Source organism: Gymnogyps californianus, chromosome 1 (assembly GCF_018139145.2).
Source record: "Gymnogyps californianus isolate 813 chromosome 1, ASM1813914v2, whole genome shotgun sequence".
Lineage (NCBI taxonomy): Eukaryota > Metazoa > Chordata > Aves > Accipitriformes > Cathartidae > Gymnogyps > Gymnogyps californianus.
Window position 1 is genome coordinate 19,525,803 of NC_059471.1, and position 12,511 is coordinate 19,538,313.

General features: G+C 41.6%; 1 protein-coding gene across 5 annotated transcripts in view; it reads right to left on the reverse strand.

Moving 5' to 3' along the window:
- Positions 1-5,377: 5,377 nt before the first annotated feature.
- Positions 5,378-12,511, reverse strand: part of CRYL1 (crystallin lambda 1) — a 61,327-nt gene continuing 54,193 nt past the window's right edge. For all 5 annotated transcript variants that reach the window (XM_050903244.1, XM_050903261.1, XM_050903253.1 and 2 more), the window contains exons 7-8: positions 9,662-9,768; positions 5,378-7,600 (exon numbers count right to left, since the gene is read on the reverse strand). In XM_050903244.1, the coding sequence (XP_050759201.1) occupies positions 7,487-7,600; positions 9,662-9,768 (221 nt within the window). In that variant the 3' untranslated portion in view covers positions 5,378-7,486. The remainder of the gene's footprint in view (positions 7,601-9,661; positions 9,769-12,511) is intronic.

Sequence of the window (12,511 nt, forward strand, 5' to 3'; positions counted from 1 at the left end):
TTAACTGCACAGAAATACTTTCTATATTACTACTATGAACTCAGTAGGCAGATTGCACCCCATTAAGTTTTTAAGTAGAACTTAAAAAGAAAATACAAGCTCCACAGCAACACAGCTGGGAGTAAAGCTGACCAGTAGCTTTGCTCTAGAAATGCTGCTGCGTGCAGGAGCAAGGCACATGTTATGAACTCGTCTGTGCTACATGGAAATTGCGAAGGTGTTCACTGAGGCAGCTGCTGGAGTGAAGCACAAGGCAATGGTAAACCATTTCCACTGCTAGTTCCAGTTTTAATTTATGTATAAATGATTACTGGGCAAGACAAGGAAAAAAAAACCACCAAAAAAAAGATTTCTCTTTCAGAAGAACCAGTTACATCAAGGTAGTTCTCGGGAACTCCTGGCTAAAGGACAACCTCATTTTTTCAGTAATATCACAGTGATAGCAAGGATTTTCCAGCCTCATGACTTTTCCCTGGGCTACAAAAAAATGCCTCCATTGTATTCCTTAGGAGTATTATCTGTTAAAGGCGACCAAGAACAAGTAACTGTGGCTTCATATAGAAAGTATGTACTGTTACAATATTGGAAAAATTAGTGCAAGGCCTGATGTTAAAATTTAAACACATCACGAATGCAAAGGAAGGTTTTCACAATGTTTTAAATTACAGAAGCTTTTTAATGTTTTCTGTTGGCAAACATCTCCGTGTGTTGTTCCAACACAGAGGTGTTGAACCCTTATGGAGGCCTTGGGCAGTACGTTAATACTGTAACAGTCATCATCTAGGCTTAAGCTAAACAGATCAAACATCCAATTTAGGGCAAATTTACAGCTCTATTTTATAGAATCTTTTAAAAAAAGTAAGTTCAGCTTCTGCACAAAGCTTTCCTATATCCACACGCAAGTATGGGCTCTTGACCTTTCCATGTTAGACTACATTTTACTCATAGATAAAGGAAAACAAGTTTCTGGATGATTCTGCATCTTACACATCTCTGCTTCTTGTGAATACAGGTCTGAAATCCAGGTAGCTGCAAGAAGTCTACAAAGCCATGCGTTAAAATCTCCATTCCACACTTGGGTTCAAGAAGATATCTCATGCACGCTAAGTGCCATTTTATTCCAAGTGTTCCTCCATTTCAGTGTTTGGTGAAGGGCAATCCATCCTCACTGAAGGAACAAAAATTGTCAGAGAGAGAAGGGAAAATGCTGAGGGATGTGCAACCCCATGAAGCATTTCTTTGAATATATGTTAAGAAAATAAGTCACGCTGTTTTCTAGCAAACTAGAAAACAAAGCAGTTTGATGTATTTCAAAAGTCCACTGAATTTTGTGGCTACAGTGTCCTTACCAACAGCTCTCCTTGATTTCGCTCCGCTCCCATAGGAGTGGTGCAGACTTTTCCTCACAGCCAGGAGGACATTGGAACAATTGTTGATGAGCTGTATACAAAAAACTGCTAGTCCAGCTGCGTTTGCTCATGGCTTCACTTGCAGCTGGCTTGCAGTCGGAGCCAGCTGAAACCATCCTCGGAGCATTTCACAACCACGTATCAGCATGTGCAAACTGGAGCTTCAGAGCAAATTCTGGGGGTCAAACATTCAAGGTTGCCCTGTTTTGCCTCAAAAGGGCACTCTAGCATCTTTTTTCCCCAATTCTTATGAAACTATTGATATGACAGCATTTGCTATTTAAATTGCTAGTTTCTTTTCTGACCTCCCGTTTATAAAAGAAGTGAGAGGTCTGTGTAGCCACGGCTCTGTGCCTTATGGCATCACACGCAGCAGTGGAGGATGCGGATACTCACTCTTCCCAGTGGATAGCTTTATATGGACATAGCGGCGAGGAATCAACCTTTTCTACTGGCGTGCTCCCAGCACATGCTGTAAGTAACATTGAAGCCTTCCTGAGTATTAAGATATGCAGCTAAATCTTGCCATTTGAATATTGCTTTTGTATGACTAAATGTACACATTCAAATGAATACACCAGATTTCAGCTCCTGTCTCTCTGCTATTCCTTATTATAAAAATCAGCATTTATCATTATTCATATATGAATATTAGCTTGTATTCGATGGTCAAATGACTCTTCCAAATTAAAGTTGTACAATAAAAGAAAAAACGCAGAGAGAAGAAAGTTCTACCTGAAAAATGAACTATAAGAAATACCATATATGTTTCACAGTCAATGGGTAACACTCTCTAAGCGGCGTGCTCTAAGCTGCATCGCCACTTAACTCTGAATAACATGCTGAAGGGAGGAATTCCTTTCTCTTTCTGAAATCACAGAAAAGAACGGAAAGAAATCCTTGGCTGTTGGCTTGATACAAAGCCTTACCAAATCAAATGTGAGTTTTCCCCTGGGGTCAGTTTTTGTCTTTCCACTCACTGTGACTGATTTGCAATAGCACGCACATGTGCGCGCACACGCACACACGCACACAAAATGGGAGGCACAGGCGAGCGGAGGGCTACCCTGCCAGCATGACTGGAGCTTGGGGGAACGGGAGCAGATGAGCAGGCAGCTAGAGCAGACGTATTCATTTACAATTGTTTACTCTAACTAGATCCAAATTAATTTGTGAAACATTCCCTTTGGGCCTGGTAAGCTGTTGAAAGCAAAAGACCATTTGTTTTTCCTACTGACACTTACACTAATTGCTAGGTTCACATCTGCTGGGCTCCTCTTCTCATGGAGGGCTCCCGTCCTCCGTATCTCCGTCTCTGCAAGGGTACCACAGTTACATGTTCTCAAAGACCTTTTTGTAACTCCATACTATGGCAATGCAATCCTGACATGTAACTATATAGGCACTGGCAGCATATCTCATCTTTCTTTTGAGAAACTGAGACTGACAATGACATCATTTTGTCCCAAAATGATTTTTTCTGTTTTTATAACAAGCACCACAAGCACTATCCTGCTTCCCTAATGAAGCACAGTTCATTCTTTGCCTAAAAGATGGTATAGATAGGATAACGCAATTTCTTAATACCATTCCAATTAGATAATATGGCAATCAGAAAATACTCACATTTTAACTTTCAAACTATTATCATGACTGAACAGAAGAATAACTACAGAATAGGGAAAGTAAATTCACATGGTTGCTTTGCAAGCTGCAAACTACTTCCATTACACTCAGAGATTTAGGAAACAGAGATACTGGACTTCCCTCAGTGTGTATTTCCCTGCATCTGCCCTTTCTTCCTTATCTTACACATAATAGGTGGTTTGATTTCCAATAGCTTTAAATCAAAGGCTATGGTATGAACACGTTGGACTCTGCTTCCAATAAGCAGCAATAACTAATAGTAAAGTACACATAATAGGGAAAACAATAACTATCAAATTGGTAAAACAGAGAAAAACAGTGCAACAAAGACAGGGATTTAGAAAATTCTATAGGTGTAACCTGATTTAAAAAAATACAGGATTTTAAAATATGCAATTGTGTAAAAAAGAAACCACAAGATAAATTCTTCCAAAATAACTCACAGTTTACCATAAAATAGTTGCTTGAACATTCAAGCAACTATTGCTTCTTCTGCTGACAATCAGACAAAATAAATATTTGACCATATCTGTGGTAGTTCTGCAACTTCGTAGGACTGCTGGTGTTAATTCTGAAAGAGTCCTCATAAAATATCAGATGCAATCTATCACAAGAAGTCTATTGCATTTGAGGAAAAAAAGTAACGGGATAAAAGGAGTAAGACAAATTTGAAGAAAATAATTAAACCAATTAATTCAACAGAATTGGGATTTGTATCTTACAAGCAGTTCAGCTCTGACAAGTTGCTCCCCAGAAGGGATTCTTCACTGTCCAATTAGCAAAGCTATTAGCAGTTCTGTCCAAATTGTCAGCTAAATACCCTGGAAGAAGTTAGTGATGGACTATTATGAGAAGCCGAGAACCAAGAGGGAGAAGTAAAGGAAAAAAGTGAAAAGGGAGAGAGAGAGGGGGGAACTCTCCCCTCCTGGCAAACCCTGCTCCTGCCAGCAGCCCCGAGCAGTGGAGATGCTGAGTGAGGTGAACGCAGCATTTATCCATCACCAGGAGGGGTGGCCCTTGGGGACCAACAACACGGGGCTCAGACTCTTCTGTAAGGAATTCTTTATATGTGAAAAGTTGTGACAATTTAATGATATGATGTTAATCTGCCCAGGAAAATGCATGGAAAAACCTGAATGCAGATTTATTTACATCCATTCACACCATCCTAAATTTCATTTAGGATTTAGGTTAAAAAGTCCTCTCAACATATGTGACAATTTGAACTAATCTATATACATTCTTTGGAGTTAATTGACTTAAGCCAGAGCAACATTTGATACAAAATAGGCCAAAATCAAACAAAACTTGGAAACGGGCTAATGCAGGCCAGGAGGGAGCACAGGAGGTCTCTGGTGGAACCTCCTGCTCACAGCAAGGCTCAGCTCTGAGGTCAGACCAGGCCACTCCAGGTTTCATCTAGTCAGGACTTGAAAACCTCCAAGGATGGAGACTGCACCACCTCTGCGGACAACCTGTGCCTCTGCCTGACTGTCCTCACAGGGGAAGAATTGTCTCCTTACATCCAGGCTGAAACTCTTGTGTTTCAACTTATGTCCATTGTCTCTATCTTCTCACTCAGCCCCAATTTAGAGACCCTGGCTCTGTCTCCTCGATAACCTCCCCACAGGCACTGGGGGCTGCTGGTAGGTCCCCCTGAAGCTGTCTCTGCTCCAGGCTGGACAAGCCCAGCTCCCCCAGCCTCTTCTCGCAGGACCAGTGCTCCAGCCTCACCATCTCGGGGGGCCTCCCCTACCATTTTTCCGATGTCTTTCTTGTACTGGGAGCCCAAAGCTGGGCGCAGGATTCAGAGACAGTCTAATGACTGATGAGTAAAGGGGATTAATTGTGAACAGGGTACAGGTCCCTGGGATGAGGACAGCCCATCTCATTCCTTTAGCTACCTTTTCCTAATGCTTTCCAGTTGTTGTTGCATTTATCAACTAATAATTTTGTGTGCTTCAAATCCTAAGCAAATGTCAGTTAAAATGCATTTTTTGTCAAGCATCTCCCCTCCAACTTGTAGCTGTGAACCTGGGTGGGAACTGACGCTCCAAGGCAAGCTTTGCTGTACGCCAGACCCTGCGGAGGAGCTGCTCTGGCACTCTCCAGAGTGCTTTTACCCCCACAGAAAGCCATTCCCTCACAGCAGGGCCCCGCGTCTGCAGCAACTGGTTGCCAACACATGAACTATAGGAGAGTGCACATTATTTCTTTTTACTCCCACTGACTTCCACAAATTATTCTACCAGGGCACTGGTTTCTAAAGACATATTATGTAGTGCTACCACTAGAGTATCACACCGGAGCATAGAAGTTAATACCTTCCTCATTAAAATATTTTATTCATAAGCAAATAATAAAGGTGGAGAGAAATACTTGATGACATGATCGAGTTCTAAAATGTCTCAGAATAAACAGAAGCAATGTGAGCTACTTAGTTATGAAAATGTCATATGCTCATAGCAAAACAGGTCTAATCCTGAAAGTAACTTGATCCTTCTATGGCCTTGTCTGAAATACAAAAACATACATAAAATGAGGAAATCAGCCCCATAATTAATTTCCTATTGCTTAATAAGGCATCAGGAGTGCGGACTGACCTCTTCAACTTCCGATGTCTAAATGCAGGTTGAGCCAGTCATTGTGGCAATAAAAAGCAACAGAAGAAACGGACAATTTTAGGTCTATATTGGGATAAAATAAATTGAGCTTACAAATTTTTCTTTTTCTCCACTGATTACAAAGGAGCACAGGACAACCTCTGCGTTATGCCTCCCATCCCATGTTTCACATCCAGAGATGTGTTCTTGGCCCCCCACTAGTGTCAAGCGACACAATTTATCTTAGGTCTCTTTTACTGTGACCGAAGCAGAAATAAGTAGTATTGGTATGTTCATGCAGACATTTCTGCTGTTCAGCTCAAAACGGTAACTAATTCAGTTTCAGCAACCTGTTTGAGTGCTGCACCCTCTGTGAAAAACAAGAGCATTAGCAAAATGGCAGCTTAAAACTTCTGCATCTGTGCTGAGACTGAAGTTACATGACCAGTTAGCACAAATTCAGAAATGCTTAACTCAAGCAGGGTGGGTGCAATGCACTGTTTCAAGTTATTCTTACTATCTGCGTAACAATAATGCTCCAAAGTTCCAGCTAAGATCAAAGTCCAACTATATTACAGGGTACATACATTCATAATACTACTTTGTCTGCTGTAGACCGAAACATGCCACTGCAGCAACTGAGGATATTACTACTTCCAGGTGTATACTGCGTCCTTGTATGCAGAGGACATGATGTGTCTCCTGTAGAAAGGGCAGCAGTGAAGCATAAATGCTACATCTAAATCACTGCATCTTTCCCTGTGTGGGGGAGCAAAATAGCGGCTGTCTGGTGTCCCTTCAGCTACAGCTGTTACATTTGCTACAGCTGAGTCCTAAAGAAGCAGTCCTTGCTTCAGATAATGTACAAAATAGACATCGCAACAGAGAGGTGAACTGGCTTCCCAAGATCACTCAGACGGTCATGGAGTAGCCTGGGAGAAAGTCCAGGCTGATCCACTACACCGTACTGTCTCCCAAACTAGCTATTAAATCAAAATCTCTTATTTCTCATAGACAAGTCTTAAAATGGGGCACATATTTATGCAGCAATGCCAATGGCCAGCATCAAACATCTGACTTAAGCTGGGGGAAAAGCCATGGGGTATGAAGTGCATGGTCTTAAAGACCGAGTAGGTCTCTGGTAAGTCTTACAGAACCAGGGGTAGGGGATGAGGGGGGAATTCTCCTTTATTTACTCACATTTAGATCATCATACAGGTACAGAAGTGCCAGAGGGAAAGGAGTAACTCTTTCCCCTACATTGTGGAACAGTTACTGATGTAAGTTGAAGTGACCCTTACTGCTGCTGAGGTCTCAGCTCACTGCCCAGTGAATCTACTCTTTGCTCAATATAACCTTCTCCTATCTACAGTCAGTGCTTTACAAATTAACCTCGCTGTCACAGTGATTGGCGGGTGAGGGCTTATTTTCTCCAGTGACAAGCAGCTGATGTTTGCCTATTTCAGATCCCTGCATAAGCAAATATTGTTCAAGTGCTGAATTCCTAAGCAAGCTGAAAAATGTATTATTTAAAACATGATTGTGTTCCAGCATTGCACAATATTAATATTGCTAAAGCTACTTAATGCTTACACATCTAATGGGTATATATAGTAATTTGATAAATTTTAACTGAACTTTTTAATAACTGTTTCCAGTTATTCATTAATTACATCATGACAAATTTAGACCAAATGTTTCATTGGTCTCTACATTTGTGCATATCATTGGTTGCACATTCAGTCTCCTCTTCTGCATGACCAAAAATTTCCACTTCTTATGAAGATCTGCTCTTCATTTGGTCTCTCCTGTTAGACAAGGTGCACATCAGTCAGATTTCATTTGTTTTTTCAGTTTGGCAAGACCAGTGAGATATTCATCTCTCCATTTTCTCCTGGCATCCAGGACTTTTGGAACAACTGGAATTTTTTCAGACATCGCCTGGAACAGAAAATTTAAGATGATTAAATCTCACGTTCTAAGTAGAAAGTTTCTCACCAGCATTGTTTTCCTGCTTTCTCTGCGTCAGACCACGTAACCATCCACACAAACTGTAATTTAGTCTATCACAAGCAATAGGCCACTAATTCTTTACATGGGTGACTGGAAATGAGCTAACCTGTATGAGAAGAAAAGTGCTCACACTTGGAGAAGGTTGGCCTGCATGTGGCAATGAAGGAGCCTACAGAAACAACAAAGCATCAGCCTCCTCTCTTGGTTTGCCTCACACAGCCACTGTCCAGTCTCTTTGATAATAACCTTTTATTAAGTAGGAAGGAGGCAACCTGGCCATTTATGTGGCTGAAAATGTGCTCTAAACCAAATTCCTCTGTGTGTATGCATTTAAAGCTGTGATCTCTCTTCTGGCTCCTAATAAATGTAATGAGGGATACCATGTTTATTAAAAACATTTTGTCTTAGGAGTGCCAGTTATAATCAAAATGACAGGGGAAGACACATAACAAATTCAGACCCATGATTTCTGTTGTTTATTGGAATATGGGGGAGAGAAAGTACAGTACTATTTGAGGACACAAAGGCAGAAGTCTGAACAAGTTAGCCCCCCAAAATGGTATTTAAAACAAAATGGAAAAAAAAAAGTATTTGAGTGCACAATCAAAGTTGTCTTAGAAGCGCCAGTTAAATGTATCACTGAAAGGAGAACAAGAGGTAGTAAGCTCTGGCCAGATAGTACATTGTAACAGATTTTCTTTCAAAGAAAAAAAGCTGGTTTGAGAGTGCAGGTAGAGACCACAAGGTCATCTTTGTCAAAATAGCACCTGAGGTCTTAGGTTTAAAAGGCAAGTGTTGAGAAACTAGGTAATACCTGGACCTGCTACCAATGATTGGCAAGCTGCAGTCACTCCAGAAAAAAAAATCAGGGGGAGAGACAGGGGAGTAAGATAAGAAATGTTTAATGTTTTACTCTTAAGAGAGGATTTTTGCAAGCCCATCTTTGGCACTGAAGACTGAAGATAATAAAGATACACAGAAACAGATGTTGAAGTGGAATCCAGCTTTCTATAAAGAAACCCAAACTGTTTCATATCAATTAAAATCTTCTAATCGTGAATAACTCCACAATTATTATTGATTGTTACTATAAGCAGTCTATGTTGTTTAAGCATAAAATAATCTCTTTCCTTTTTAACATAGTTGATGTTGAAATTGCATTAGCATAAATAGAAACACAAATGCTATCTTCCAGACACACTGCCTCTGTATTTGGAATTAATCTCTGACAGCTGATCAAGAACGACTCAACACATACACGTGTTCTTTAGTGAAGCATTAAAAAAAGCAACTATGAAAAGGCAGAGTTAGGAAATGACAATACTTCAGTTAATTCCTATGGTCATACAAAATAGCCTATATAATAAGTATAAACAAACTGTGGGCTTAGAAATGTTAATAGACAAACTAGGTCCCAATCCAGCATAGCACTTAAACACATCTTATCTTTAAACATGCAAGTAACCTTACCAGACTGCTCACATGCTTAACTGAAATGTGTATTTGCACGCATTACAGACTGGAGCTCTAGTTTGTAAAGTATACAAAACCATGAAAACAAACACCCAGAAGAAAAAAGCTACAGGGTTTATGCAAGAAGATGGAATAGGAGGAAGACACAGGGAGAAAAGTCCTGTAGGAAAGGAAGCTTGGGAGCTGTGCATATTATGGTAGAGGACACAGGACAGAAGTGGTAAGAAATAGTGTGGAGGATTTAATGTCAATAACCCATAGTTGTTGGCAGTTGACTCCTCTGTCCAGTAATAATGTTACTCAGCTGCTAGATCGCTTTCCCTTGATGTATGTCAAAGTGCTTTGAAAAGGCACTTACATGCATTCTGTACTGATCTTTTCATTTAAAGTACACATTCACACAAGAAATACAGACTACAGATACCTCTAACATTAAACTGAAATGGTACAAATGTTAAAGTAAAAGCTAATGTTCTTTGTTCTGAATGTCACTGCACTTACGAACTCCGTATTTACCTGACTGATTTTCTGCTCAATTTCACCTGAAAATTCTGGAACTGGTCCAAAGGTGTTCAGAACAAGTCTCATACCTTCACGGTATCTTTCGCAATAATTTGAAATACCTAAAAATAAGAGTGAAAAGTTACATTTCAACAGAAATTCCTACTTAAGGAATTAAGCCTCAGTAAGGCTGCCTGTGCTTAAGCACTGTCTTAAATCAGAGTCCAAAAAAAAGGTGTGCTCTTATGCTTAAGACACCTAATTGTCATCAAGGAAAAATCGATTCTATCCACCACATTTCCATTAAGGTTCATGGAAAAATCATTTAGGACATGCCTTCACTGCAAAACCAGGTAACATTACATACCAGCAGGCAATGCTATGTGAGGGGTGTAGTACACAACCATGGATATACTTGTGCTTTACTACTTGAGATCAGAAAGCTTCCCCAACCAGCGTCCGCGAGGAGAGTGCTCTCACCTCTCCTCTCCTCCTTTTCGGTATGTATCGTATCAGTTGAAGCATTCCTGTTATTATTTATTGACCTGGAGTGTATCAAGAACAACATGGCTCAGGGAGAAAGGGTCAAAGGCATGGAGCCCCAGGTGGCCTCCAGTGAAGGAGAAAGGCTTAAGGAGGAACAGATGGATCTTGCAGATCAACACCTTGTATTGCAACTCAGGTTAGTGACAGGGATTTGGCTTTTATGACCACAGGACCCTCTTTGATGGTTGAGCACTGCAAGGGGGAGTTGGGATCCACCTGACAAAGCGGAGAAAAAGCATCTTTGCCAAAAACCTGGCCAGTCTGGTGAGAAAAGCTGTATATTAAGAACACTGAAAAAGTGAGATTACAACCTGTAGTCAAGTGAGGAAGGGGTGTACGGGGGTGGAAAGAAAAGAGTGCAGGGTAACAAGCACAAGAGAAACCTCAAGAAAGTATAAAAAAAGGCAGAAGGAGTCCACCTCTAGTGTCTGTGCACAAATGTGTGCAGCCTGGGAAACAAGCAGGGGAAATAAGAGCTCCATGTGTGGTCACACAACTACAGCATTTTGGAGCAACTGAGGTGTGGTGGGATGGCTCACACAACTGGAGTGCTGCAGTGGACAGATACACACTTCAGGAATGACAAGCAGGAAAGACAAGGAGGGGGTGTGCTATCTCAGGATAGCGGCTCAGGAGCAGCTCAGATGTATGGAGCTATTCTATGGGGTGGGCAACTGGCTGGGTGAGAGCCTGTGGGTCAGCATCAGTGGAGAGGCCAGTAAAGGTCAGCATCCTCCAAGGGCAAGAACAGTCCATCCTGATATTCAGGAAGACAAGTAAATGTACAAAGAGATTGGCTTGGATGAGCTCCAGTGCAAAAAGGCAGCATACAGGAGGCAGAAGCAGGGACAGGCTGTAAAGGAGAAATTTAAAAACACTGCCTAGGTATTAAGGGATGGTGTCAGGAAAGCCAAAGCTCAGCTCCAGTCGAGACTGGCAAGGATGTCAAGGGCAGCAAGAAGGACTTCTACTGTTACATTAGTAATAGAAGGCTGAACAAGGAAAGCGTAGGCCTGTTGCTGAATGGGTGGGTGATTTAGTGACAGGAGAAACAGGTAAAGCGCAGTTACTCATTGCTTTCTTTGCTTCAGTCTTCACTGACAAGGTCTCCTATTCCTCTGTGCTTAGGGGCAGGGTTCAAGGAGAAGAGTTATCAGCAGTAGATGACGATCCAGTCAGTGACTATCGGCAAGAACTCAGCCCCACATGAGACCATGGGACGAAACAGACTGTATCCAAGCATATGAAATGGCCCATGCCCTTCCAAGGCTGCTTTCTATTGTATTTTAAAAATCATGCCAGTCATCAATGTCATCATTTGAGATCCCCAGATGACTGAAGGCAAATATTGCACCCATCTTGAGCAAAGGTCAAAAGAACAAGCTGGGGTACTACAGGCCAATCAATCTCACTTCTGTCCCTGAGAAAATCAAGGAACAAGTCCTCCTGAAACAAATTCCTGGGCACAGGAATAAGAAGAAAGTGATTGTGACAGTCAGCATGTAGTCACCAATGGATACACCATGGTGTAAATTGTGTCTGACTGACTTGTTGCCTTCTGTAATAAAATCACTGGATTTGTGGAAAATAGGAAAGTAGTGGATATCATTTACCTCAACTTTAGAAGGGCATTTGACGCTGTCTCCCGTGATATTCTTGTATCAAAGTTAGGACATTGAGGTCTGCATGCTTGGACAACTAGATGAATAAAAAATGGGTTGGATACTCAGGCTCAGAGGTAGTGGTTAATGGGTTGTACTCTACCTGGAGGCCAGTAAAAGTGGAGTATTGCAGGAATCTATCCTGAGATCTGTACTGCTTAACAGCACTCGCTCATAAAGTTTGTGAATGATACCAAATTGGGCAGGGGTGGGAGGTGGAGAGGGATGGACCAGCTGATGCGTTGGAGGGCAGGGCTGCCCTTAGACAGGCTGGAGGAATGAGCCAATACAAAACCTTAAAAAATTTAACATGGACAAATGCAAGATCCTGCACCTCAGAAGGAAGAGCTCCTTGCAACAACACAAGCTTGTGAACCCCAAGAACTCCTGGTCGTGGTAGGCAGCAAGCTGAATGGGAACCAACAGTGTGCCCTGGCAACAAAGAGGGCCAACAACATCTGGGGCTGTGCTAACAGCACAGCCAATAGATTGAAGGAAGTGATTAACCCCCTTTACTCGGCACTCATTAGACTGCATCCAGAATACTGCATTCAGTTTGGGATTCCCCAATACAAGAAAGACATTGACGAACTGGAGCAACTTCAGCAGAGGCCACCAAAATGGTGGGGGCTAGAGCACTTGCCCTGTGAGGAGAGGC